General features: G+C 42.3%; 1 protein-coding gene across 1 annotated transcript in view; it reads right to left on the reverse strand.

Annotated features, from left to right (window-relative positions):
- Nucleotides 1–1,622: 1,622 nt before the first annotated feature.
- LOC126354348 (neuropeptide F receptor-like) overlaps nt 1,623–25,397 on the reverse strand; it is a 238,848-nt gene continuing 215,073 nt past the window's right edge. Inside the window, exons 3-4 of the mRNA XM_050003923.1 lie at nt 23,367–23,546; nt 1,623–1,909 (exon numbers count right to left, since the gene is read on the reverse strand). Coding sequence (XP_049859880.1) covers nt 23,389–23,546 — 158 coding nt within the window. The 3' untranslated portion in view covers nt 1,623–1,909; nt 23,367–23,388. The remainder of the gene's footprint in view (nt 1,910–23,366; nt 23,547–25,397) is intronic.

Here is a 25,397-nt window from a genome sequence, read left to right on the forward strand (position 1 = left end):
TAAATTACGAGTCTGTTTTCTCTACCGTTTTATTACCATAAACGGTGTAAAGAAGCCACTAGTTGGGCTTACGTACACAGTCCATTGTTTGTAATGATTTGGTTTAACCAGTTGAGATATTCTGTCCAAGAGTTGAAACATGTTCTTGTGACATGAAACGAGGTTTTCGTAGATCGCGGTAGCGGTTGACATATGCTCGGAGAATAACACATAATCAGTTAATACTTTGGAGACGTAAATTACACATACACTTGTGTCCAAAATTAAAGCAATAAATTGCTATTTCCCCGTCCTGTGTCTAATTCACGATGTAATCATACAAACTGTCAACAGATGTCGTAACGATCCTATTCTGCAACAAAGATGGCATTCCGATCGACGGACAAACAACCCAGTTATGACGTCAGGGACCTATGAAGCGGGGTGGATATGCAGGGTACTCCCACATCTACAATCGTTGTTTACACAGCCACAGACGGTGCAGTATGGCACAGAGAAGATGCCTACAGACTCTCTGGAAGGCCCTAGGAAGAATGGAAGCAGGAGAGTCGCAAATTCACGTGGCGCGAATGCTTAACGTGAATCCTTCTGTTGTTTCTTGGATAAGGCGACGGTTTATAGAGACCGAAACTGTATCCGGAGACAAGGACAGGGCCGACCGCGTGTGGCATCAGAGAGAGTGGACCGTTATTTGGTTATAAGGCCACGACGACACCGCTTGAGTACTGCACTGCAACTGGCATCTGGCATCGCAGGATCCACTGGACGTATTGTATCGAGGCAAACGGTGAACAGAAGGCTGCAGCGAGGTGGCCTTTATTGTTGGAGACCTGCTGTCTGTTTACCTCTTCCGTTCTTCACGAGACGTCAACATGCTACATGGACGGTCGAACGGTGGGCCAACGTTCTTTTCACAGAAGATGAGTCCCGATTTGGTCTGGAGAGCGATTCTCGACAGATTCGCGTCTGGAGGGATCCAAACATTGTGGAAGGAGGCGAGTATCGAGGAGGATCCCTAATGGTGTGGGTAGGAATTATGTTGACCACTCGAATTCCTCTTTAACTGTACTCGTGAATCAGCTAGATTTAACTGCTGTATGTACCGTGAGGGGATCTTGGGATCTCAGTCGCCGTTGTTGCGAGGTGCTGTTGGCTCAAACTTCCTATTGATAGACGATAATGCTCACTCTCATAGAGCACGGGAGGTTGACGTTTTTTTGGAAACGTAAGATACTGCAGGGATAGGGTGGCCTGCTTGCTCTCCCGATTTGAGTGCCATAGATCATGTCTGGGATGCATTAGGGAGCCTGGCTGCATCACGTCAACATCCACCAACTGCTCTACAAGATTTGCGAGCAGTTCTGTAGCAAGAATGGGCATTATTGCCTCAACATGAGATTGACGACAGCAAGTACAGCATGTCCCGTCGTTGCCAGGTACTGGTTTCAGAGATGACCACTGAGAGATGATTACTGACCACATTAACCTGTTGTCAGAATGTGTGTGCAAACCCGTTAAGTGGGAAAAAACGAAGAACATTTTTGTCTACCGTTATCTGTGTTGCAGTTGATTACATTCTGTATTATTTACATTTTTTTCTACTTTTCTATCATCTGTTTGTACTTGCAAAATTTCCGTTTTTTCCTTTAATTTTGGACACCACTGTAGTATTAGTTTTTTAAAAAAATCTTCCTCACACACCTGATGCACTATGGGTTGAAAAAGCACTGAAGTGAGGATCTTCCAGAACGTGTACTGATTATTGCAATAATCCTTGTGGGTGAACGCCACCCACGATTGCTGGTAATGCGGGATGATACTGCCCGATGACTGTGGCGTTAACTGCATGCCGACGTACGCTGAGACTGCTCGGTCAGATATTCCACGCGTAGGGCTGTTGGCGAGTGACCTAAGGGAAGAAATTGAATTGTATTGAATATTTAACAAGGTACTTTCAGTCAATATCCTACAACTAGTTAGGAGATTACATCATTGATTTACAAGTACAGTAAGAACCCAGTTATTCATTTAGACTACGTTGATACTCTTTCATAAATAAATTTCATGACTTTAAAACGAAGCACTCAGTCGGATCCTGATCTCAGACATTCAGGAAAACTGGAGATGTGATAGATCTCCCCTTAGTGACTGGAAGGAATGAAGATTGCGGATTAACTTTAATGATTAAGAGACCGAGGGTTAAATTATGAGAGATATAGGCAAAGAAATGATTGTCGTCGTTCTGTAGACAATTCCAGAAATTGTGTGGCTTATGAGAGATCATAACAAAGAAGGGAATAGTTCATTTGCTTACAAGATCACTCAGCGCAGTACTGCATTTGCGAGGGCATGTCTAATGACAGATACCGTTTCGTAACACTTTGTGCTAAATTTTCTGTTAGATGTTTGCTTCTCCGGAAATCTGGAGAAGTAGGCTGAAAAGACAACATTTTGCGAATATATTGGCCAGGCTTCAGAAATAGAGATCCGCTCACTTTGAAGCTGTAAGTTTAAGAACATAACTTAGCCGTTTGTTGAATTAATAACATAAAACAGTAGCTCTAATAGTGGTAACTGTTATTCCGAAAGACGCCGAAAGGACAGAGAAATTTAAAAGGCTGCTTTATCAACAGGTGGAGAGAGTCCTGTTTTACTCCTGACTGAACTATAAAACTTCTAATTCTGGGCGAATTATTGCACAGAATGTACTCTAAGTGAATAAAATTCTTGCCAAGGCTTTAAACAGAAAATACGACGATAAATAATGGTGTAATGTTTTCGCTGCCTCTTGTAACACCAAATATTCTTTACAATGTCTTACTCGAATTCTGGTGGAAAGAAATAACTGACTGGTAGCACTGTTTATGTCTGATACTAGTGGAAAGGAAAAGGACTATTAAAAACCTATCAAAATAAATAAAGTGAACAAATGTAGGTATGCTAATAATGATTCGTTGTAGAGTCTCATTTAACAAAGACGAACAACAATATTAGAAGACGACACAAGTGAGATTTTCTAGGAGAAAAAAGCAGCAGATTCTAAGGAGAACTAACCGTAATATTTGTTTATATGTTTCTAGCTGCTGTAAATGATTCGTCCAAGTTAACTTTCTTCGAGCGTTGTTTGGAATAGAGCACGTTGCAGACAACTCGATATACATATTGTCAGATGAGAGTCACTTGCATCGCATTATTTATCCACGTGAGCTCAAAGAAATTATTGTATCCGCTGCGTTAAGACAAGACGTGTATTAAAAAATGCACTTGATACTGCATTCGTGGATGTGGCACTAGTGATTCACAGGTTAGCAAAAACGCGACTTACTGATGTACCAAGCCGAACCTTGCAGCTGATGTGAAACTTGCATGGTTTAGGATTCGTAAAGGTCATCGGAATGTACCTCAGTAATTACAAACTGTAAAGCAAAATTTGCGGAGAACTGTTGAAGAATTCATTATCTGGCAATGGTGAAAATGACGGGATATGAAGAAAGAACAAATTGAGCACATTAACATTGATAATATTTAACTGTTTATAAATTGGAAAATATAACTAGCATTTTATTTCTGTCATGTAACGAATAGGTACACTCGCTCCAGGTACTCAAAGATCGTCTTGATAGTAATACGATTCCAGTAACAAACACAAATGAATTGGTGAATGAGATATGGATATATGAAGAATTTTGCTCCAGATCTTTGGTAATATGCAATAAAATGTAAATAAACATCAACAAATAGTAGAAAAATATCTGCATATGAATGACATGTATATAATTTTCATACAGTATAGATATCTTTGCGATGAACATCGAGAATAAGCAGATCGGTATGAGCATTCGAAAATAATAGAAAAATAACTTTCGTTGTTACTTCCTTCACGTAGTTCTGTTAGGAGCACAACAATTAGCACCTTGTGGCATATATTCTAAATTTTTACTCATGTAATCTTCTTTGGGGCTCAGGTGCGCAGAGCATGAAAGCTATTTCCGAACAACAGAAAAGTTGCATAGGAACAATTAATGATAATAGTAATCGACCTCATTAAAAAGATTTAAATAGGTAGTCAGAGATTCTACTAAACATCTTGTTTCTCCGTCAAGATACATAAAAAATCTAAGTAATTTGAACATAAACCTTCCCGCTAACCTTAGTGAAGTTCTGCTAGTAGTGTAACAACCAGCCCTTGTAGCACGTATAACCTGTGAAATGGACAACTTGCTCAGGGGCATCTCTTCTGGTGAACCAGACTGTGTAGGATCTTCAGCGCTGATTGATTGCTGTGTTGATCTTAGACAAATCATTACACAGTAGAGCTGAGGCAGCACTCAAACGTACAAAATCGGATAATAACGTGCCGATCGTTTTATACATAACATCGTTTGAGTCATGAATTGACTGCAAAGTGATCGAAATAGTACGCAAAAATTTACATCTTTGTTTACATCTTTGCACTCTTTAGCAGTCGCGCCGGCCGGTGTGGCCGAGCGGCTGTAGGCGCTTCAGTCTGGAACCGCGCCACCGCTACGGTCGCAGGTTCGAATCCTGCCTGGGGCATGGGTGTGTGTGATGTCCTTAGGTTAGTTAGGTTTAAGTAGTTCTAAGTTCTAGGGGACTGATGATCTCAGATGTTATGTCCCATAGTGCTCAGAGCCATTTGAACCATTTTTTTATTTTAGCAGTCGCAACATCAGAAGCGCATGATTTAGATGTAACTAAGGCCTCATTTACCATCTCCACTTCGCCCTGTGAGCTAACGGTAATATTTGAGAGAGTGGTGTCGACGGCATGAAAAAAAATTACGAAACTCGTTGATTCAGATCTGTGCTGTAGATGGAAAGTATTTTTTCGTTGTTTGGAAATAGAGCACTCTTTCTACAAAGATGTTCGTGGAACGAGTGCTCTATTTTCAAACAAAGGAAAAAGGACGATGAAATAGTAATAGATCTCATTGAAAAATCTAATAAAGAAGTTAGAAACTGTGATCAAGAACGTTTATTGCTACCAAAATAAGTAAAGGAAAACATAAAAAACGTGAATACAAACCTTTCTGGCTGTGACTGTCAAGAAGACTGTGAAGAAGTGGATGGAAATTACGTTTACCAGTTAAAGAAAATGTGATAATTCTAAAGAAGAGTTTCGACAGTGAATGAATATGATTGAACAATAAATTGCCGCAAGAGATTGAGTATAAACTTGGAACGTTGTACTGTCGGGAATATGAAATCGTATCAGAGACGTATGAGAAAATGGGTGAATACTAAAACATTGATTTTTATTTCTTTACGCGAGAAGTAAAAGTTTTACTGAGCCTCTAAATACAGAGGTAGATTTAGCATTTCTTCGACTACATGAAACCATGTGTATCAGGCACACCAGATGATTTCCTTAACCATATATCGTACGGAACAGTAACGTGAATTTGAGGAAATTATTCAACAAAAAATTTATATTTTTGCGACTTACAATCTGGTATCAGAGTTTGATAATGAATTGGTTTTATTTTGCTACTGTCTATAGTGTTTGTGATACTTCAGTATTAATTAAAACAAAGCGCATATTTTGAAAAGTTTGCCATAAAAATTTTGTCGCTGTTCAGATTACGTTTTCGGCCTTTTAGGTAAAAAAATGCAGCCTACCAGATATAGCTAACATAACATATTTTCTTTTACGTCGGAAGGATAGCCACATCTCTTCCAATATCGAGTAAATAAATGACGACGAATCTGAAAGTTGTCCGCGACAAGGGGAACAGCGAAGCATCACAGAAAAACCTATTGCTGCTTGCTGTGTCTCGTTGCTTGTTATATCACTCCTGTGTGACACACAGGTGTCGCACGGGCAACAGTCGCGGCGTGCGACCTTTACTGCAACGTGTCGTTAGACCTACTGTATCGCGTCAGTGAGAAACCACGTCTAACAGTTAAGTTCAAAAGGCAACACCGTTTAATTTAAAGCGTTAAATGTGTGACGACAGCAGTGGTAAAGCGACATTGTAGTTGATGATGGTGCTGAAGCGACAGTGAAGGTGCGGTTTTGTGACGCCACCATGGAGCTTCATTTCGAAACAAGGAAGTAGAAGAAGACACAAGCAGTAACAAGAAAGGTCTTGAAGAGAGTATTCGGCATAAAGTGAGCAAACCATGCACATGCGTATAAGTACAGTGGTGGACATTGTGGTAAAACTGTGTGTTAAAGTCGTAAACAACTAAAATGAAACATTCAATGAGGCAGTTAATTAGGATTATTAATTACACTACCTTAGAGTTTATTGCTGTTCATAATGCTCGGCGAAACATTGATATTTTACAGCAACAAAAAAATTTCATAACTGTACACGTCGGAAGTCGAAGACAAACCAGCAGGAAGCAGGTATGGGTTGGGAGGGGGTGAGGGGGGGGGGGCGAAGGTAGTGGTCCGAAATATCCTTCGCTTAGGCACCGTCACCTGGGCATGACGCTCGCCTTGCCAAACACTACAGTAACATAAAGTCGCAGCCAATTAAGTCTGCTCACTAGACTAGGAGAACCCACTTGGCTGTACACATCGTCATCTCGATTTAATAGAACAAAGGCAGACATAACATATTAAAATTCAGATACAAGTAGGCGGTTTTTAAATGCAGGAAAAATTGATGCGGATGATAGAATAATACGTTTCTGTGAGAAATTGAACAGTTCTTTTTGTATTAACTTCGTATGCTCTACATAGTATATTTGCAAGTGACCACAGAGCTGAGTCAACAAAACTGGAGATTGATACAGGAAGGACTATTTTCGTTGTGCGATGCTGTTGTACAACGGTCGACAAACGAGGACCATAAATTTAGCGTTGACTGAATCGAGTGAAGTTCAGCAACCTTATCAGGATGACGAGTGAATCCCTATTCCATACAGCCCAGGGTGTCGTTGATGCTACTGATTTATAACTAAATATTTCTGCTGCTGTGGTGGCCTTTCTGCTTAGATAACTCCTAAATGAATCTAACTTCTGGGCGGAAAATTCTAATCCCACTTCTTGCTAAAATTATCTTTTTGATGCTGTGTCATGGCAAGGAACTGAAACGAAACCACACCATATACGATTATTTTTGAGAAATATAGTAAAAAGGCAAATACGAGGTAATATTAGAAAAAAAGAAACGTAATAAACTGAATATACTTTCCATCTACAGAAGCAGATTTGAATCATCGAGATTCGTACATTTCTTCATTCCGCCGGGGCTACTCTCTCAAATATTATCGTTATCCCACAGGGAGAAGTGGAAATAAATCTGCAAAAGATGGTTCAAATGATTTTGAGCACTATGGGACTTAACATCTGAGGTCATCAGTCCCCTAGAACTACTCAAACCTAACTAACCTAAGGACACACATCCATGCCCGAAGCAGAATTTGAACCTGAGACAGTAACGGTCCCGCTGTTCCAGATTGAAGCGCCTAGAACCGTTCGGCCACAACGGCCGGCTCAAAAGATGGTAAATGAGTCATTAGTTATTTCTAAGTCATTAGTTATTTCTAAATCATGAGCTTCTCATGCTGCGACTGCTAAAGCGCATAAAAATGTAAATTTGTGCGTACTGTTTTGATCACTTTGCAGTCAACTCATGATCCAAATGATGTAATGTATAAAATACTCCAGTAGTAGTTCCACCCATCTGAAGATAATGCGTGAGGATGCTAACTTTTCAGTTGCCTTCCTCGGCACGTTGTTATCCGATTTTGTACATTTGAGTGCTGCCTCTGCTCTACTGTGTAATGATGTATCTAAGATCAACAGTGTCATCATTCAGCGCTGAAGACCCTACAGAATCTGGTACACCAACAGAGATACCCCGGAGGAAATTGTCCATTTCACAGAAATTTATTACATGATTCTCGTAATTTTATCATCTTTACTTTTGTCTGGCTCCATGACCTCACTCCACATTTTGCTGTTTAGTATTTCCCATTTCATCATGAGTTCCCTACATTATTCGTAGTATGTGAATAATACACTTCCGTGGATGTATCCTGTATAAATTTGGATTTTTTATTACTAATTTTTAAAAATATTTTGCACACTACTGAAATCTGTCAATATATGTTTTATGGACCACACATAAAAGGAAAATCAACAGAAGTAAAACAAAAGGGGTGGATAGTATCCAAATTAAATCAGGATAGTGTAAGAGGACTACGTTGGAAAATATGAAACGGAAAATGAGAAGTGGATGAGTTTTGCTATTTCGATAGCAAGATAACTAATGAAGGCCGGAGTAAGGGGGATATAAAACGTAAACTGGCAAGAAAAGAATTCTGATGATGATAAAGTTGTTAACAATTAGTACAAATACAAATGTTAGGACGACTTTACTAAAAGTAGAGTGTAGCATTATATGAATGTGAAACGTGGACAAAAAGACTACAGACAAGAAGACAGACACAGTTTTTGAATGTGGTGTTACAGAAGAACGACAAATATGAGATGGTTGGACTGAGTAACGAATGTAGAGGTAGTGAATCGATCTGAAAAAAATTAGCTTTACGGCACAAATGGACTAAAACGATGGATAAGTTAGTAGTCATAGGCGAATAGATAATTAATATTGTAGTGTAGGAAGGAAGGAGGCAAACAGTAGTGGGAGGACAAGACTTGACCACAGTAATAAGCTCGAAGTTGATCTAGATTGTAGCAGTCATGCAGAGGTGAACAGACATCGACAGGATAGACTATAATTGGGAGCTGTATCAAAGCAATATTCATCCTGAAAGCCCCAGCAGCAACACAACTGTTCACGTGTGTTATGCTCGTTAAGAAATCTAGTATCTGAAAAATAATATATAACAGTCTTGAGCTGCTGGTAAAGTTACTTTTTTACACAACCTGTTTCCGTCGACAGATGTCGTCGGGTTCATAAAAGTAATCACAGCTTCATATCAGGCGATACAAAAAGTCATTATCGTCAAATGTTTGGTTTTTATAGATGGACGATGTAATTTACATTACAACATGACAACAGTATATTATCCATGATTTTATTGTATGACGATAATGATTTTATATTTCGCCTAGCTTGAAGCTGTGAATACTCTTTGAAGCTAACTATAGTCAGTCAACCGAAACCAGTTATGTAAATGAAGAATGGTAGCAACATAATTTTTGAAATGTGTACGAGCTCTGGGGCAATACCTGCTGAAAATCTGGTATAATTTTCATTAGTGGAGTGCCAGAAAAAAAACCTGACCAGTATTTCAGGGAATGATTGTACGCACCAAAACAAGAAAAAAATGTCGTATAACGACGGGTCCTACAAAGCATACGTTCTGACATATGACCACTTGTTCGGAGGAGGTGGTCAACAACACGTCAATTCATCTGCCCTTCGGTGTAAAGACTGACGCACTCTTCGAAATCACCCTTGTTAGGTAGAGGGAACGAGCAGGTCGAGGTATGGGACCAATTCACTGTTTTTCAAATGTGCTTACGCAGTGCAGAGAAAATGTGCTGGTGCCCCATCATGCATGAACCGTGTCTGCAGTCTTTCCTGACATGGCACGTCCTCCAGTAAGGTAGGTAGTACGTTCTTCAGAAAGCAGTGTTAGTGAGCTCTCTATGGTATCACGAGTGGCACTAGTAATCTGTCACCAGGAGCACCAACCCATGCATTGATTGAGAATCGATCCTGACACCGTGTTTCTTGAACCACATGGGGATTTTGATCGGCTCAAACATGCTGATTATGGAGATTTACATAGCCACCTCTTGTGAAATCTGGACGCGCTGAACTTTGTACGGATTCAACAACTGCTCATGAAGTACCCCGAGACCAGAGGATGACTAATACATTCAGCTGCGGGTATTCGTCGCACACTGTTTTCAGGATTGTCGTCCACTGCACCTAGAACACGGTCCTTCATTTCAAGCGTGCGAACTGAACGAGGCCTTTCATTATCTGCTTTGCTCGGTGCTATGGAACCTGTTTCCCCGTAGACGCTGGAACAATCGTCTGATGAGCTTAACAGATGCTTGCTGAAAATCGTTCAGTGTACAGATTACAGGCTCTCTGATTAACTCCATCTGCTAAGCAGTAGCAGTAAATCATGTCTGCCATTTCCCTTGTGGTATAAAAGACCTCCATCGCTTGGTCGTGTCAGTGTACCTGCAAGGGAGTAAACATAATAACAAGTACTTTAAACGTGTCCGTTAAGGAGACGAAACATCACAGTACGCAGCCAGAGTTAGGAGAAAGGTACGTACACATAAACAGATGTAAGTAGGCTGTAGTAATATCACACAGTGTAAATGGAACAACTCACTGTAGGTCAATGAGCCAACTAATGTTTACATCGATACTGCGGGGCAGTACCTCAGCACGCTGTTGACAGTGGTACGACACGGAGCGCCAATGCAACAATGGTGCCCATATCCAGAACCACATGTTCATGATGCATTCTGTCTTGCAGTATTCCATGCGAGGAGTTGTAACTAACGGTAATTACCGGGTAGTCGTCTGTAGTACGACAAGTAATGCATTGCAATGGATGACATCATGTCTTCATACATCATATGTCAGAACATATGCTTTTCAGGATCCATGGACTTAACACATTTTGGTCTAGTTCTGATGTATACTATCACCCCTTGAAATATTGAATAGCTTTTTATAACACCATGTATACTGATTGAGCACAAGTCGTGAGAAGGCCCTGAGAAACGAGTAGGCTGTCAGCTGCAGAAGCCTGAATTTGACTCCATACACTACTGTTAGGAATGGCGATCTCATTCATAGCAGGCCATCGATCGCAGTCTGCAGCTCTGCAGAAAGCGTCATAATCATCATACCATCATTATAATTTTCAGGCTTGAAGTCTGTTCCGTCTTAGTGGTCGAACATTTTTCGTGTCAGCTCTTCTTGTGTGTTGCTTCGCTTGTTTTTCCATGTGATACACACACTGAAGAGCCAAAGAAACTGGCACACCTGCCTAATATCGAGTACGGCCCCCGCGACCACGCAGAAGTGCACCAACATGACGTGGTATGGACTGGAGTATTGCGCGAGGTAACTGACCCCATGAATCTTGCAGGGCTGCCCATAAATTCGTAAGAGTGTGAGGTGGTGGAGATCTCTTTTGAATAGCACGTTGCAAGACATCCCACTGCAACGTATACACTGTGGGCCAATGATGGATGGCGCCACCCTGCAACTGCCCTGGCTCGTTGGGTCAAAAAAGCGTGACCAGCACGCGTCTGCCTTGCTGCAGCGACTTCAGCTCCGACGGACTCCTGTAGACCTCGCCAACATATCAATCCATAACGACTAGAGTTCAGAACCATCCCGACGACGAGAAGAATTGCTCTTCCGCCCCTCGTAAAGTTTGAGAAAGACACATTTCGTTTGAGGAGATGGTGACTGACTTTAGATAATTTTTGTGTATTTGTCGAAGCAATCGCTTTTTTTTTAAAAAAAAAATCATAACTCATTTCAGGCTCATTGGCCATCAGCAGATGCTACAGAAATTAACAAAAAGCTTATATTCACACCTTAAAGTAGCTAAAATGATTTGAACTAGGTCTGCTTGTGAGCTATTAAAAGTGTCTACTTGTGATTTAAGAAAAATGTTTCTATAACGTATGTGGATCATACCTAAGAACGGTATTGGTGAAAAAATATTCATGTATTGTTAAACTGACCACATTAATAACAATATAGATACAACAAAGCGTACCTTTCTTTTCTTAATCTTCTCACTATATGAGCACGTCGTCGATAACAGTTAATTTGTTTCATGTGCGATTGATCATTTTGCCCGAAATGTCTTAATGATCTGGAACGGGTCATTTCACATTCATATCGCAAATCAATTTGTTAATGTGTCAATGTGCATTACATTTACAAGTTTTTTTAAGTTGCCAATTCCTACCTATGTAGGTTGCTAATTCCTACCTATGTTTTGAGTTGCTAATTCCTACCTATCACCTTTTACACATCGCAACAATAAAATTGGTTTATCGAATAGAACGAGTGGTCAAGGAGAAACTTATCCACTTCGTTTTGAAATGTTACTTTTTGTCTCTCAGACATTTTATATCAGCTGGTAAGCTATTAAAATTTTTTGTGGCAGCACTGTGCATCCCTTTTTATGATAAGACAACCTTCATGCGGAGTAATGAATCTCATTTTCTCTTTTGGTATTTTAATTAAGAGTTTGTACATCATTGTTCCTTTTGAACTGCCGTAGATTATTTACAACAAACTTCGTGACGGAATAAATATACTGTGAAGCAGAAGTCAAAATGGCCAACTCTTTAAAGAGATGGCTAAAAGATGACTGTAGGTGTGCACCACATATTCCTCTTACAGTACAGTTTTGAGAAATGAACACTTCTTTTCTTAGGGATGAGTTGCCCCAGAAAATTGTTCCATACGACATTATTGAATGAAAATATGCGAAACAACTTACTAACTTATCTCTCCCAAAGATTGCAATGATTTGAAGTGCTTATACGGATAAACTAATTTGTTTTAGGAGTTTCAGAATGTACGTTTTCCATCGAAAATTCTCATCACTATTGACACCAAATAATTCTGAAGTTTCCACTCTATTTATTATTTCCTCGCGGTGCGTTGCATTCACCATTGGTGTATTGCCCCTAGATGTGCAGAATTGAAAATGTTGCGTCTTTTTGTAACTGAAGATGAGAGCATCTGTAGAAAACCAGTCAGAGATACTTTTAAGAATATTGTTTACCAGTGTTTCTGTTTCTGTATGTGCTTGCAGTGAGTCTAATACTAAAGCCATCTGCAGCAAGAACTGATTGTGCTTATTGTACAGCATATTAGGCGAAAGGTCATTTACATTTATGAGGAACCATAATGGACCTAAGACTGATACTTAGAGAACCCCGTATGTGATTTCTCCTTAGAGACATGTCGGCGGGTTATACTGGTTGAATTACTAAGTAGAGCTTTTGTATTCTTTTGGTTAGCCATACCATCAATCCCGCAAAACTTTAATTTATCTAGGACCATATTATGACTCACATAGGCGATCTTTATTACTGCTCCTTTGTTTCTTTTATGACAAGACATTACGGTATTTTAAATACGGTTTTTTCTGATTTAACGGCCTGCATTCTAGTTTTAGGTTTTACATGTAACTGATCGAAACAATGTTGTAAAAAATGTCATATTTTATGGTTTGCATATGATGCGCGGATCTATTGGTAAGAATAAAGAGCGAAAGGTTCACTTTGTTGTATTTATATAATTCTCTGATTTTTCGTAAAACGGTCAGTCTGAGAACAGTAAATGCTGTTCTTAGGTATGATGCACGTATATATTAGTAATACTGCACTTAGCTGGTAAGTAGACTTCTCTTAATAGTACCTATCGTAGCTCGCGAGAAGATTTACTTCAGACGTTTTTATTTCCTTTAAGGTCGCAGATGTTAAGTGTCTGTGTTGTTTCATAAAAAAAGTAACCCAACAAATAAACAAAAATTTATTTTAAAGTTTTGTTTATAGTTTCGCAGGTATTTCGGAATTTTACAAGTATTTTTATCTGCATCCTTACCTTCTACATAACTTTTTGATTTCAAAGATAATCTTGTGCGTTCTGTTTTCTTGTCGTGAATGATAATTTTTCGTGTTGTATTTGCGAACCTCACACATTTCATTACTTTTGTCTTATCAATAGATATCTTATTATACTTTCGGTGCGGTAAGCTCAGCTTGTGGGCAGCGCTTTTCAGTATGTCTTCATAAACTGATCATCAACGAATAAACAGCTGATCGTCAAGACTTGCGTTCATCCTGCGTACCGATATACAGATCTGGAAACACTGTCTCTGCATTACGAATAACATACACGATGTTTAAATTGGAAACCTGAGTTTTTGTGTAAGGTCTTACATGCTTTAACCTAAGCGTCCTGCTCCTGTTCTCATCCCACGTTGATAGTAGATTAACTTGCTACGTGTTGCGATGTTCGGCACACACTTGTAGGTAACAGTGCATTCGTATCAAAAACCGTATTTGCTCGATACATTCAAACGTCGTGTACGGCACATCTTCAAACCTGACAAACCTCCCCGTGACTTGAAGCCTCTTACTTCATTTGCGCCGCTAGACTTGGACCACTCGACAGTGGGCAAATTTGCTTCAAAACCCGTACAGAATAGAAAAAAAGGGGCGCATCATGAATTTATCTTGTGTAGATAGAACTGGTGCATACTTGTCCAATGCTGTGGTGTCATTCCAGTCTCGAGTCGCTATGATCGTGACGTCGCAGTTGACGGTAAGTACTGAATAGGACAACGATATATTTTTTGGATGTTGTTTGCTTGGTTTGTTTAATACAGCACGACCACCAGTAAAACCACAAACTGTGGGGATGGGTTCCTGACTGGAAAAAAGTCCGATGAACATGTGTCTGGATATGGACGGCGTGCGTGCAAACGATAAAAAATCATCCTGGGATACAACAGAGCTGCATCGAATCCACTTCACAACAGCTGTTCGAAGTGGCCTCCATAGGACCGCACGTGATAGGGATAGTAGCGGTTGTCATGCAGGATACACATAAGTACTTTGGCTTGCAACATGTTGGCGAGCCACTTGCCTGGAGTTGGTACTAGGTTCGTCTCAGTATCTTGTAGAAACTGGTCCTCCAAATCTAATATACACACAGTCCAATGCCTTACTGTTCGTTCGTCTGTCTGAAAGGACTTATTATCACACAGACGCCAATAAAGGGCTTTGAATGTTGTGTGATGTGGTTGGTGTCCGTCAGAGTACTTGTTTTGGTACAGACGAGCTACCTCTCGACCGTTTTCATCTGCTTGGATGTATACAGAGTGCATCGCAGCCTATTCCCGACATGTATACCAGATCATTCTGCTACTTACAATACGCTGCATCAGTCACACAACCTGCAGCACACAAGGAACACACTGCACGTGGTCAGAGGAACAGTTGTTTGTCAGCGCCATCTACCGTAGCAACGATGCTGAGCCGTGTGGCTCGATCAGCGATATTCCCGCCGCCGCTATGGGTCATCTTTCTGGCGGTGTGCGCAGAGCCCGCAATAGCGCCACCTACCGGGCCGATAGGGAACGAAAGGAAAAGCCGAGGCATAGGGAGTGATTTTATATATAAGAAACTATCAGCCTCGGTTGCAGTAAAGAGACCAACCTTTACCTATGTTTCAGCCCAAATAATTGAGTTTTCTTCTGAAGATATATCTGAATCTACAATTTGTCTAAGAGGGCATTGTCTAGAAATAAAACTAGAACAGCCTGAATAGGCGTAGTCACATTTTAAAATGCGGTACATGAGTACTGAGTTAACACCAAGCCTTGACCTAAGATCGCCGGCCGCGGTGCTCGTGCGGTTCTAGGCGCTCCAGTCCGGAGCCACGCTGCTGCTACGGTCGCAGGTTCGAATCCTGCCTCGGGCGTGGATGTGTGTGATGTCCTTAGGTTAGTTAGGTTTAAGTAGTTCTAAGTTCTAGGGGACTGATGTACACAGCAGTTGAGTCCCATAGTGCTCAGAGCCATTTTTGACTTGGGCCTCGGGAGCTCACGTGAAACTAAGTAGGACTAGATAACGCGTTTCAAATCTACATGACTGGGAACATTGCGCATATCTAACTAAGACCATGACTGTCAAAGATAAAAGACCAACGTAATTATATCTTAAAACAAATAACTTATAGAAAGATTGAAAATCTTTAACATAAAGCCTATGCATAGATTTATATAAGTCCGAACACACTACCCCGGCTTACACTATTAGAATACACCGGCCCTTTCACAACGAATGCTGCATAACGCACCCATCGTTACTAATGAAAGATGACACAGAACATAAAACAGCGACACTGTAGTATATAAACGCCATAGTGCAATAATCTCGGGTAACCTGTACACAGATGGTCGAGTAGGTGTTTTTATCAGTTGATGTAAATATACTTTTCATTGCTGACACGCACCGAATGAAGAATATTATCAAATAAATTTTTTATCTTATTACTAAGAACAACGCGTGAGTGAGTGAACAACGCCGCTTCATCGCCAAGTCAGATTATGTTTTACGTGTAAAACATATGGGAATAGCGTGAACGGATGTGCAACGCCCTTTTATCGCCCTTATGCCCTATCGACCGACACAGGTCAATTTCGCTACGGGCTGCAAAAGAGAATTATCGCCTCTTATGTTAAAGGCTATTGTTAACTAGAAATGATAAAAAGGTGCTTTACCCGAAAGACACACAGGAAAATTTCATGGACACTTGACATGGGAAAACGGCACGCTCTTCTCAGGGAAGAATTAAAAAGAAATAAAAGATAGACACTAATATGCCCAAGTGCATGCTATAAATGGACAAGGATGAAGTCGTCTCTGGATTGCAACTACAAATAAATGTAAAGGGCATTAAATTCCAAAAGGTCGAGATGGACCAGCTAAACTTCGCCTTGTCACCTGAGACTCCATTTTACCGCTCGTGAGTTAGTATCCACTTACATGAATATTACTATTGTCTATGGGACAGATGCGGGCATTGTAATTATTTCAAAACCATGTGTGCCACATTATGTAAGCACCGTACATGGAAAGACCACCTGATGGGAATCATATACCAAAATGTAATGTGCTCAAACGCGTGCACGCTAGCCACTGTCTTAAGGGGTGTCTAAAATAAAGTACATCAAACACCGACCATCTGTGTCACACCGCTACCGGAATACTGCTCGGCTCCTGCCAACCAACCATTATCTGGTCATGATATTCTAAATAATGGCATAAAACATTCAAAAATTCTTGTTTTTTAACTGAAGTTGATCAGCAAGGAGGTTATCCTTATCAAATTGCAGATGTTTAAAAATCTCCATTTCTTCTAGGATGTCTAATCTAGTACCTTTAATCTCTTGATGAAGTAGCTCCGTGCTGGTTTGGGGATTAGGCGCCGGCCGTGGTGGCCGAGCGGTTATAGGCGCTTCAGTCCGAAACCGCGCGACTGCTGCGCTCGCAGGTTCGAATCCTGCCTCGGGCATGGATGTGTGTGATGTCCTTAGGTTAGCCAGACTTAAGTAGTTCTAGGGGACTGATGTCCTCAGATGTTAAGTCCCACAGTGCTCAGAGCCATTTCAACCATTTGGGGATTAAGCGCATGTGCCATTTGGATCAGCTGTTCGGCGAAAGAGGAACCTCGTGTGCCGTCACCACTTTTGGTTGGAATGTCTTCCTTATATCTAGTAGAATAGCTCTGCCTGTTTGACCTAGATAATAGTTCGGGCAATCCCCACAGGTGATTTTATAAACCCCAGAGCGAAATAGTTTGTCATGTGCTGCTTGCAGTGTATGGACCAAAGTATTTTTCAGATTATTATTGGTTGAAAATGCTACCTTAAACATTCGGCCTAATCTGTAAGAAACCGTTCCTATGAAGGGAATAGATAAAATGGCAACAGATTCACTTTCTCCCCCTCATCTAACGTGGATGACGTGTTATTTCTTTTATGTAGTTTCTTGTTGTACATTTGCCTCACCAACTCAGCCTTGTAAATTTTATTTCTATCAATTTCCTCAAGCGTTACTGATCCAGATTCTAATGTGCTGAAACCCAGGTAAAGGTTGGTTTCATTACCACAATCGAGTCTGATAGTTTCTTGTACATTAGATTATCAAGATTGCTGACTAGGCTGCAGTGTCGAAAGTACAGGGAATGATTTAGCTTTTGGACGCCGAGCAGTAACGGCGTTTTGAGAACTATGGTGGACAGCTGAGGTCCGGTGTCAGCCAGCAAGCAGCGCACAGAAGGGGCTGCTTACCTGGGTGACGGCGCCGTGGCAAATATCGCCGACGTGGAAAGAGACGTTAATGGGAAGCCGTTGGCGTTTTTCCGCTTGCTTCACGTCGCCTGGCATCGGGATCTGCCGCGACTGGCTTCGTCGAATAAGCAAGAGGGTAAGGGCCTTGCTTGTCCTGCAAATTGTGGTCGGAATCCACTACTGGGTTCTGTGCGGTTGACTGTATGTTTATCGCCGGCCGTCGCTTCTCCTACTGAGTCTGGTCTAGAATGTGTTGATTTGAATAGGTTTAATACGTAATGTTTTAAGGTGTATGTGTTGTGATCATTAACATTTACGAAAGCCCGGAGTGCTGAGACATTTCGTTGTAGATCCCTACTGTCAAGGTTTAACCGCCATTGAAAGCAGTTTGCTGGCCCCTGTTAAGTACCGCCTGGTTATTTTATTTATATCACACCACGGAGTTAAGATGGCCAGTCGCTATTCATATATACATAGATAAAATATTTCTCTGGATATATATTTATCTCTGAATTCTAATAAATTGTTACATTTCTGTTCGAACTAATAGTGTGTTTGAGAGACACGTGTGTAATTTTTGAAATCAGTAGTTTCCTAAATTCTTACCAGTTATTGAGAGGCTAGTTGTTATTGTGTGTTTAATAGCCTGAAAAGGATTCTACTGACGGTGGTAGAAGAATTCCTTCAATGACAGTAGATCGATATTGGAATTAATTTCATGTATTAATTTTACTGATAATGTGTTGTAATGAGATATTGTGTTTCTAGTTATTTGTAGATACCCACTGGTTCTGCGATTTTCTCGTGCCTATTCGTGACCGTTGCTGCTCCCGTCTGAGGGTCCATGTCGAGCCTGTATTGGGAACAGCTGAGCGGGCGGGCGTCCGTTTTGTGAGCGTAGTTGTTGAGTCTCACGAGCTTGTTTGCTCACATGAAATTTTATATTTTACATGCTAAATTAAATGGTGCCTACCGATTAAGTAACCTTTTGTGTGTCATGGTATCTGATTGTTGCCTGAAATCTGAATTATTTTGGTAATAACACTGTCTAAATGAAAGAGTACATTAGTTAAATTTTATTAAATTGTTTTTCAGCTTGATTACAATTTAAAGTATATAAAATTTTAACTCATTTCAGTAAATTTGTAATAGACCATAAGTGCCGCGTTTTTATGAATGTTTAAAATTGAAGTAATTTATTTTCACCTGAATGGTAATTTTAAAGAAGTGTGGTAGTTTTAAAACATGTGATGGTTCTATTTGTCAAGTTCTGTTGTTTAAAGGTACCAAATAAAGTGTTCGATGCAACTGTCGATAGTGAGTGCCTGATGTGTTACTTTAGTCCAGTCCTACCACTCTACTGCCTACTGTGATGAGTTTGTGTCGTTGCGTAAGAGGAACAATTGCATGTCGTCTCGACACTTCAGTTGCGTTTCCGGACACCTGTTCATAGGAATTTTTTCCTTTATTTACAGTCAGCAAGTAGTCCCTGCAGTTTTTCGGTTTTATTAATGTTCACCCTCTATATGACAACAATCCTGCCCAGTTTTCAGAGTAAAATAAGATGGATAGATGGATAGCTCCCTTCTGAAAGCAAATATGATACAACCGACGGCTGTATGATTTCGAGGAAAAAATGTAAAATATCTAACAAAACATGTGAGTACGACAATTTTGACGTATAATTCGTTTGCAACGACATCACACTACTTAATGACCGAAGCTTTACTCGAATCCTGTAATAGTATTATTTTTGATCCTCCAGATTCAGTCCGCCATTTTCAGTTTTGTAATTCAGATGTCGTTTTCCTAATCAGTGTACCAAGGAATCTAAAAAGAATACAGTGGTGTAGCAGTTTGTCTATATCTGCAGATATAGACTCAGATCACAATATACACTCCTGGAAATGGAAAAAAGAACACATTGACACCGGTGTGTCAGACACACCATACTTGCTCCGGACACTGCGAGAGGGCTGTACAAGCAAAGATCACACGCACGGCACAGCGGACACACCAGGAACCGCGGTGTTGGCCGTCGAATGGCGCTAGCTGCGCAGCATTTGTGCACCGCCGCCGTCAGTGTCAGTCAGTTTGCCGTGGCATACGGAGCTCCATCGGAGTCTTTAACACTGGTAGCATGCCGCGACAGCGTGAACGTGAACCATATGTGCAGTCGACGGACTTTGAGCGAGGGCATATAGTGGGCATGCGGGACGCCGGGTGGACGTACTGCCGAATTGCTCAACACGTGGGGCGTGAGGTCTCCACAGTACATCGATGTTGTCGCCAGTGGTCGGCGGAAGGTGCACGTGCCCGTCGACCTGGGACCGGACCGCAGCGACGCACGGATGCACGCCAAGACCGTAGGATCCTACGCAGTGCCATAGGGGACCGCACCGCCACTTCCCAGCAAATTAGGGACACTGTTGCTCCTGGGGTATCGGCGAGGACCATTCGCAACCGTCTCCATGAAGCTGGGCTACGGTCCCGCACACCGTTAGGCCGTCTTCAGCTCACGCCCCAACATCGTACAGCCCGCCTCCAGTGGTGTCGCGACAGGAGTGAATGGAGGGACGATTGGAGACGTGTCGCCTTCAGCGATGAGAGTCGCTTCTGCCTTGGTGCCAATGATGGTCATATGCGTGTTTGGCGCCGTGCAGGTGAGCGCCACAATCAGGACTGCATACGACCGCGGCACACAGGGCCAACACCCGGCATCATGGTGTGGGGAGCGATCTCCTACACTGGCCGTACACCTCTGGTGATCGTCGAGGGGACACTGAATAGTGCACGGTACATCCAAACCGTCATCGAACCCATCGTTCTACCATTCTTAGACCGGTAAGGGAACTTGCTGTTCCAACAGAACAATGCACGTCCGCATGTATCCCGTGCCACCCAACGTGCTCTAGAAGGTGTAAGTCAACTACCCTGGCCAGCAAGATCTCCGGATCTGCCCCCATTGAGCATGTTGGGACTGGATGAAGCGTCGTCTCACGCGGTCTGCACGTCCAGCACGAACGCTGGTCCAACTGAGGCGCCAGGTGGAAATGGCATGGCAAGCCGTTCCACAGGACTACATCCAGCATCTCTACGATCGTCTCCATGGGAGAATAGCAGCCTGCATTGCTGCGAAAGGTGGATATACACTGTACTAGTGCCGACATTGTGCATGCTCTGTTGCCTGTGTCTATGTGCGTGTGGTTCTGTCAGTGTGATCATGTGATGTATCTGACCCCAGGAATGTGTCCCCCTTCCTGGGACAATGAATTCACGGTGTTCTTATTTCAATTTCCAGGAGTGCAGTAGTGATGAAGAGTAGGCTGAAGTTCAAGACATTAGTCAGGAAGAATCAATACGCTAATAAGTGGGATACGGAAGTTCTAAGGAATGAAGAGATACGTTTGAAGTTCTCTAAAGCTATAGATACAGCAATAAGGAATAGCGCAGTAGGCAACACTGTTGAAGAGGAATGGACGTCTCTAAGAAGGGCCATCACAGAAGTTGGGAAGGAAAACATAGGTACAAAGAAGGTAGCTGCGAAGAAACCATGGGTAACAGAAGAAATACTACAGTTGATTGATGAAAGGAGTAAGTGCAAACATGTTCCGGGAAAATCAGGAATACAGAAATGCAAGTCGCTGAGGAATGAAATAAATAGGAAGTTCAGGGAAGCTAAGACGAAATTGCTGCAGGAAAAATGTGAAGACATCGAAAAAGATATGATTGTCGGAAGGACAGACTCAGCATACAGTAAAGTCAAAACAACCTTTGGTGACATTAAAAGCCAAAGTGGTAACATTAAGAGTGCAACGGGAATTCCACTGTTAAATGCAGAGGAGAGAGCAGATAGGTGGAAAGAATACATTGAAAGCCTCTATGAGGGTGAAGATTTGGCAGATGTGATAGAAGAAGAAACAGGAGTCGATTTAGAAGAGATAGGGGATCCAGTATTAGAACCGGAATTTAAAAGAGCTTTGGAGGACTTCCGGTCAAATAAGGCAGAAGGGATAGATAACATTCCATCAGAATTTCTAAAATCATTAGGGTAAGTGGCAACAAAACGACTATTCACGATGGTGTGTAGAATATTTGAGTCTGGCGACATACCATCTGACTTTCGGAAAAGCATTATCTACACAATTCCGAAGACGGCAAGAGCTGACAAGTGCGAGAATTATCGCACAATCAGCTTAACAGCTCTTGCATCGAAGCTGCTTACAAGAATAATATACAGAAGAATGGAAAAGAAAATTGAGAATGCGCTAGGTGACAATCAGTTTGGCTTTAGGAAAAGTAAAGGCACGAGAGAGGCAATTCTGACGTTACAGCTAATAATGGAAGCAAGGCTAAAGAAAAATCAAGACACATCCATAGGATTTGTCGACCTGGAAAAAGCGTTCGACAATATAAAATGGTGGAAGCTGTTCAAGATTCTGGAAAAAGTGGGGGTAAGCTATATGGAGAGACAGGTCATATACAGTATGTACAACAACCAAGAGGGAATAATGAGAGTGGACGATCAAGAACGAAGTGCTCGTATTAAGAAGGGAGTAAGACAAGGCTGTAGCCTTTCGCCCCTACTCTTCAATCTGTACATCGAGGAAGCAATGATGGAAATAAAGGAAAGGTTCAGGAGTGGAATTAAAATACAAGGTGAAAGGATATCAATGATAAGATTCGCTGATGGCATTGCTATCCTGAGTGATAGTGAAGAAGAATTAAATGATCTACTGAACGGAATGAACAGTGTAATGAGTACAGAGTATGGTTTGAGAGTAAATCGGAGAAAGACGAAAGTAATGAGAAGTAGTAGAAATGAGAACAGCGAGAAACTTAACATCAGGATTGATGGTCACGAAGTCAATGAAGTTAAGGAATTCTGATACCTAGGCAGTAAAATAACCAATGACGGACGGAGCAAGGAGGACATCAAAAGCAGACTCGCTATGGCAAAAAAGGCATTTCTGGCCAAGAGAAGTCTACTAATATCAAATACCGGCCTTAATTTGAGGAAGAAATTTCTGAGGATGTACGTCTGGAGTACAGCATTGTATGGTAGTGAAACATGGACTGTGGGGAAACCGGAACAGAAGAGAATCGAAGCATTTGAGATGTGGTGCTATAGACGAATGTTGAAAATTAGATGGACTGATAAGGTAAGGAATGAGGAGGTTCTACGCAGAATCGGAAAGGAAAGGAATATGTGGAAAACACTGATAAGGAGAAGGGACAGGATGACAGGACATCTGCTAAGACATGAGGGAATGACTACCATGGTACTAGAGGGAGGTGTAGAGGGCAAAAACTGCAAAGGAAGACAGAGATTGGAATACGTCAAGCAAATAATTGAGGACGTAGGTTGCAAGTGCTACTCTGAGATGAAGAGGTTAGCACAGGAAAGGAATTCGTGGTGGGCCGCATCAAAACAGTCAGTAGACTGATGACAAAAAAAAAAAAGAAAAGCTGTTTGTATCCATTTTCCCTTTATGTCCAGGTTTCGAAGTGATTCGGCACACTGTGCGCTGTAACGACACAGACGCGACTGACCTGGCGAGGAGCGGCGCGGCCCCTACGCCCTGGACAGCACCGTCATCTCGGTGTCGGGCTGCAGCGAGCCCGTGGCTCCGTTGTCGGTGTCCGTGTCCCGCCGAGGCCACGCCCCCGCGCCCGCACCCGCCGCTGGCGCCTCCACCAGGCGAGTCGTCAGCGCCGCCGACCCGTTGGCACCTGCAGCAGCAGCGAACAACACACTGCACCAGTCTATAACAAATGTACACTTTCTGATTAAAAGTATCTTGACACCTATGCCTGGACATTGGCGTGGGGCCCGCATCTCGTGGTCGTGCGGTAGCGTTCTCGCTTCCCACGCCCGGGTTCCCGGGTTCGATTCCCGGTGGGGTCAGGGATTTTCTCTGCCTATGGCTGGGTGTTGTGTGATATCCTTAGGTTAGTTAGGTTTAAGTAGTTCTGAGTTCTAGGGGACCGATGACCATAGATGTTAAGTACCATAGTGCTCAGAGCCATTTGAACCATTTTTTTTACTATAACTAATTCATTATCAATAATAATCAGCTAGAACATTATAGACCACCTGGCAAGGAATGACTGCTAGTCAAACTCACGCACGGCAAATGTAATATCAGCGAGCATGTTGCCGTGATTGGAATGGAGAAGGCGTGCGGTCTACCTGAGTTTGACCAAGGGCAGACTGTGATGGCCCGGAGGCTGGAAACGAGCATTTCGGGAACTGCACAACTTGTCGGGTGTTCGAGAAGTGCTTTGGTGAGTGTCTTCGACACGTGGCAAAACCAAGGTAAAACCACGTCCAGATGTCCTAGGGTTTGGACGGCCACCCCTCATTACAGATGTCCGACGTGTAGGCTGCGTAGGATGGTAAAGCAGGGTAGGCGGCGAACTATGTCGGAACTAAAACCGGACTTTAATGCTGGACAGAATGCAAATGTGTCTCAACACACAGTGCACCGAATGCCCCTAGCAATGGGTCTCCGCAGACTGACGACCTATGCATGTGCCAACGTTAACACCATGACATCGATAACAACTACTGAAACGATCACATGACCATCGCAACTGGAAGCTGGCGCAGTGACGGAGCGTTGCATGGTCTGATGAGCCCCAATTCCCCCTTCATTATGCCGATGGGAAGCCGTGAATCCGTCGTCTTGAAGGGGAACAGTTCCTTGAACTCCTGTACTGCAGTGCTAACACAAGCTGGCAGTGGCTCCATTATGCATTGAGGAACGTTCAAATTGGAATCCACCGGTCCAAAGGAGCTCGTGGAAGGCACCATGTCGGCCAAACTGTATCGTAAACCCCTTTATCACCATCATGTTTCCCGGCGGCAGTGGCATTTTTCAGGAAGATAATGCATTGTGCCACAAGGCCACGAGAGTGCTGGATGCTGGGTCCCTAGCTTGTAGGATCTGAACCCGATCGAATAAAAAAATGGTTAGAATGGCTCTGAGAACTATGAGACTTAACTTCTGAGGTCATCAGTCTCCTAGACCTTAGAACTACTTAAAGCTAACTAACCTAAGGACATCACAGACATCCATGACCGAGGCAGGATTCGAACCTGCGACCGTAGCGGTCGCGCGGTTTCAGACTGTAGCGCCTAGAACCGCTTCGCCACCTCGGCTGGCTCCGATTGAACACATTTGGGATGTGATTGAGCGTGGCGTGACAGTTCCCAGAAATTTACGGGAACTGGTTAATTTGTTTGTAGAGACATGGTGCAAACTCCCTCCAGCGGCCTATCAAGGCCTCGTTCCTTCGACGCCACGAGTGGACGCTGTTATCTGTGCCAAAGGTGGACATACCGGCTGTTGGGTAGGTGGTCATAAAGTTCTGTCTGATCGGTGTAACTTATCTTCAACTTCAATACACCAGTGCTCCAAACTATCAAAAACGGACAAGAATGTAAATATGGAAACATCCAAGAATATGTCAGGGGTGGGGCACAATGCGAGGACCTTGCTCTATATCCTTCGAATTTATTCCGTGGGCTGGACTGGAATCAATCATGAGTCGGATCCGGCCCGCGGCCTCTAGTTGCCT

Source organism: Schistocerca gregaria, chromosome 3 (genome assembly GCF_023897955.1).
Source record: "Schistocerca gregaria isolate iqSchGreg1 chromosome 3, iqSchGreg1.2, whole genome shotgun sequence".
NCBI classification, from domain to species: Eukaryota; Metazoa; Arthropoda; class Insecta; order Orthoptera; family Acrididae; genus Schistocerca; species Schistocerca gregaria.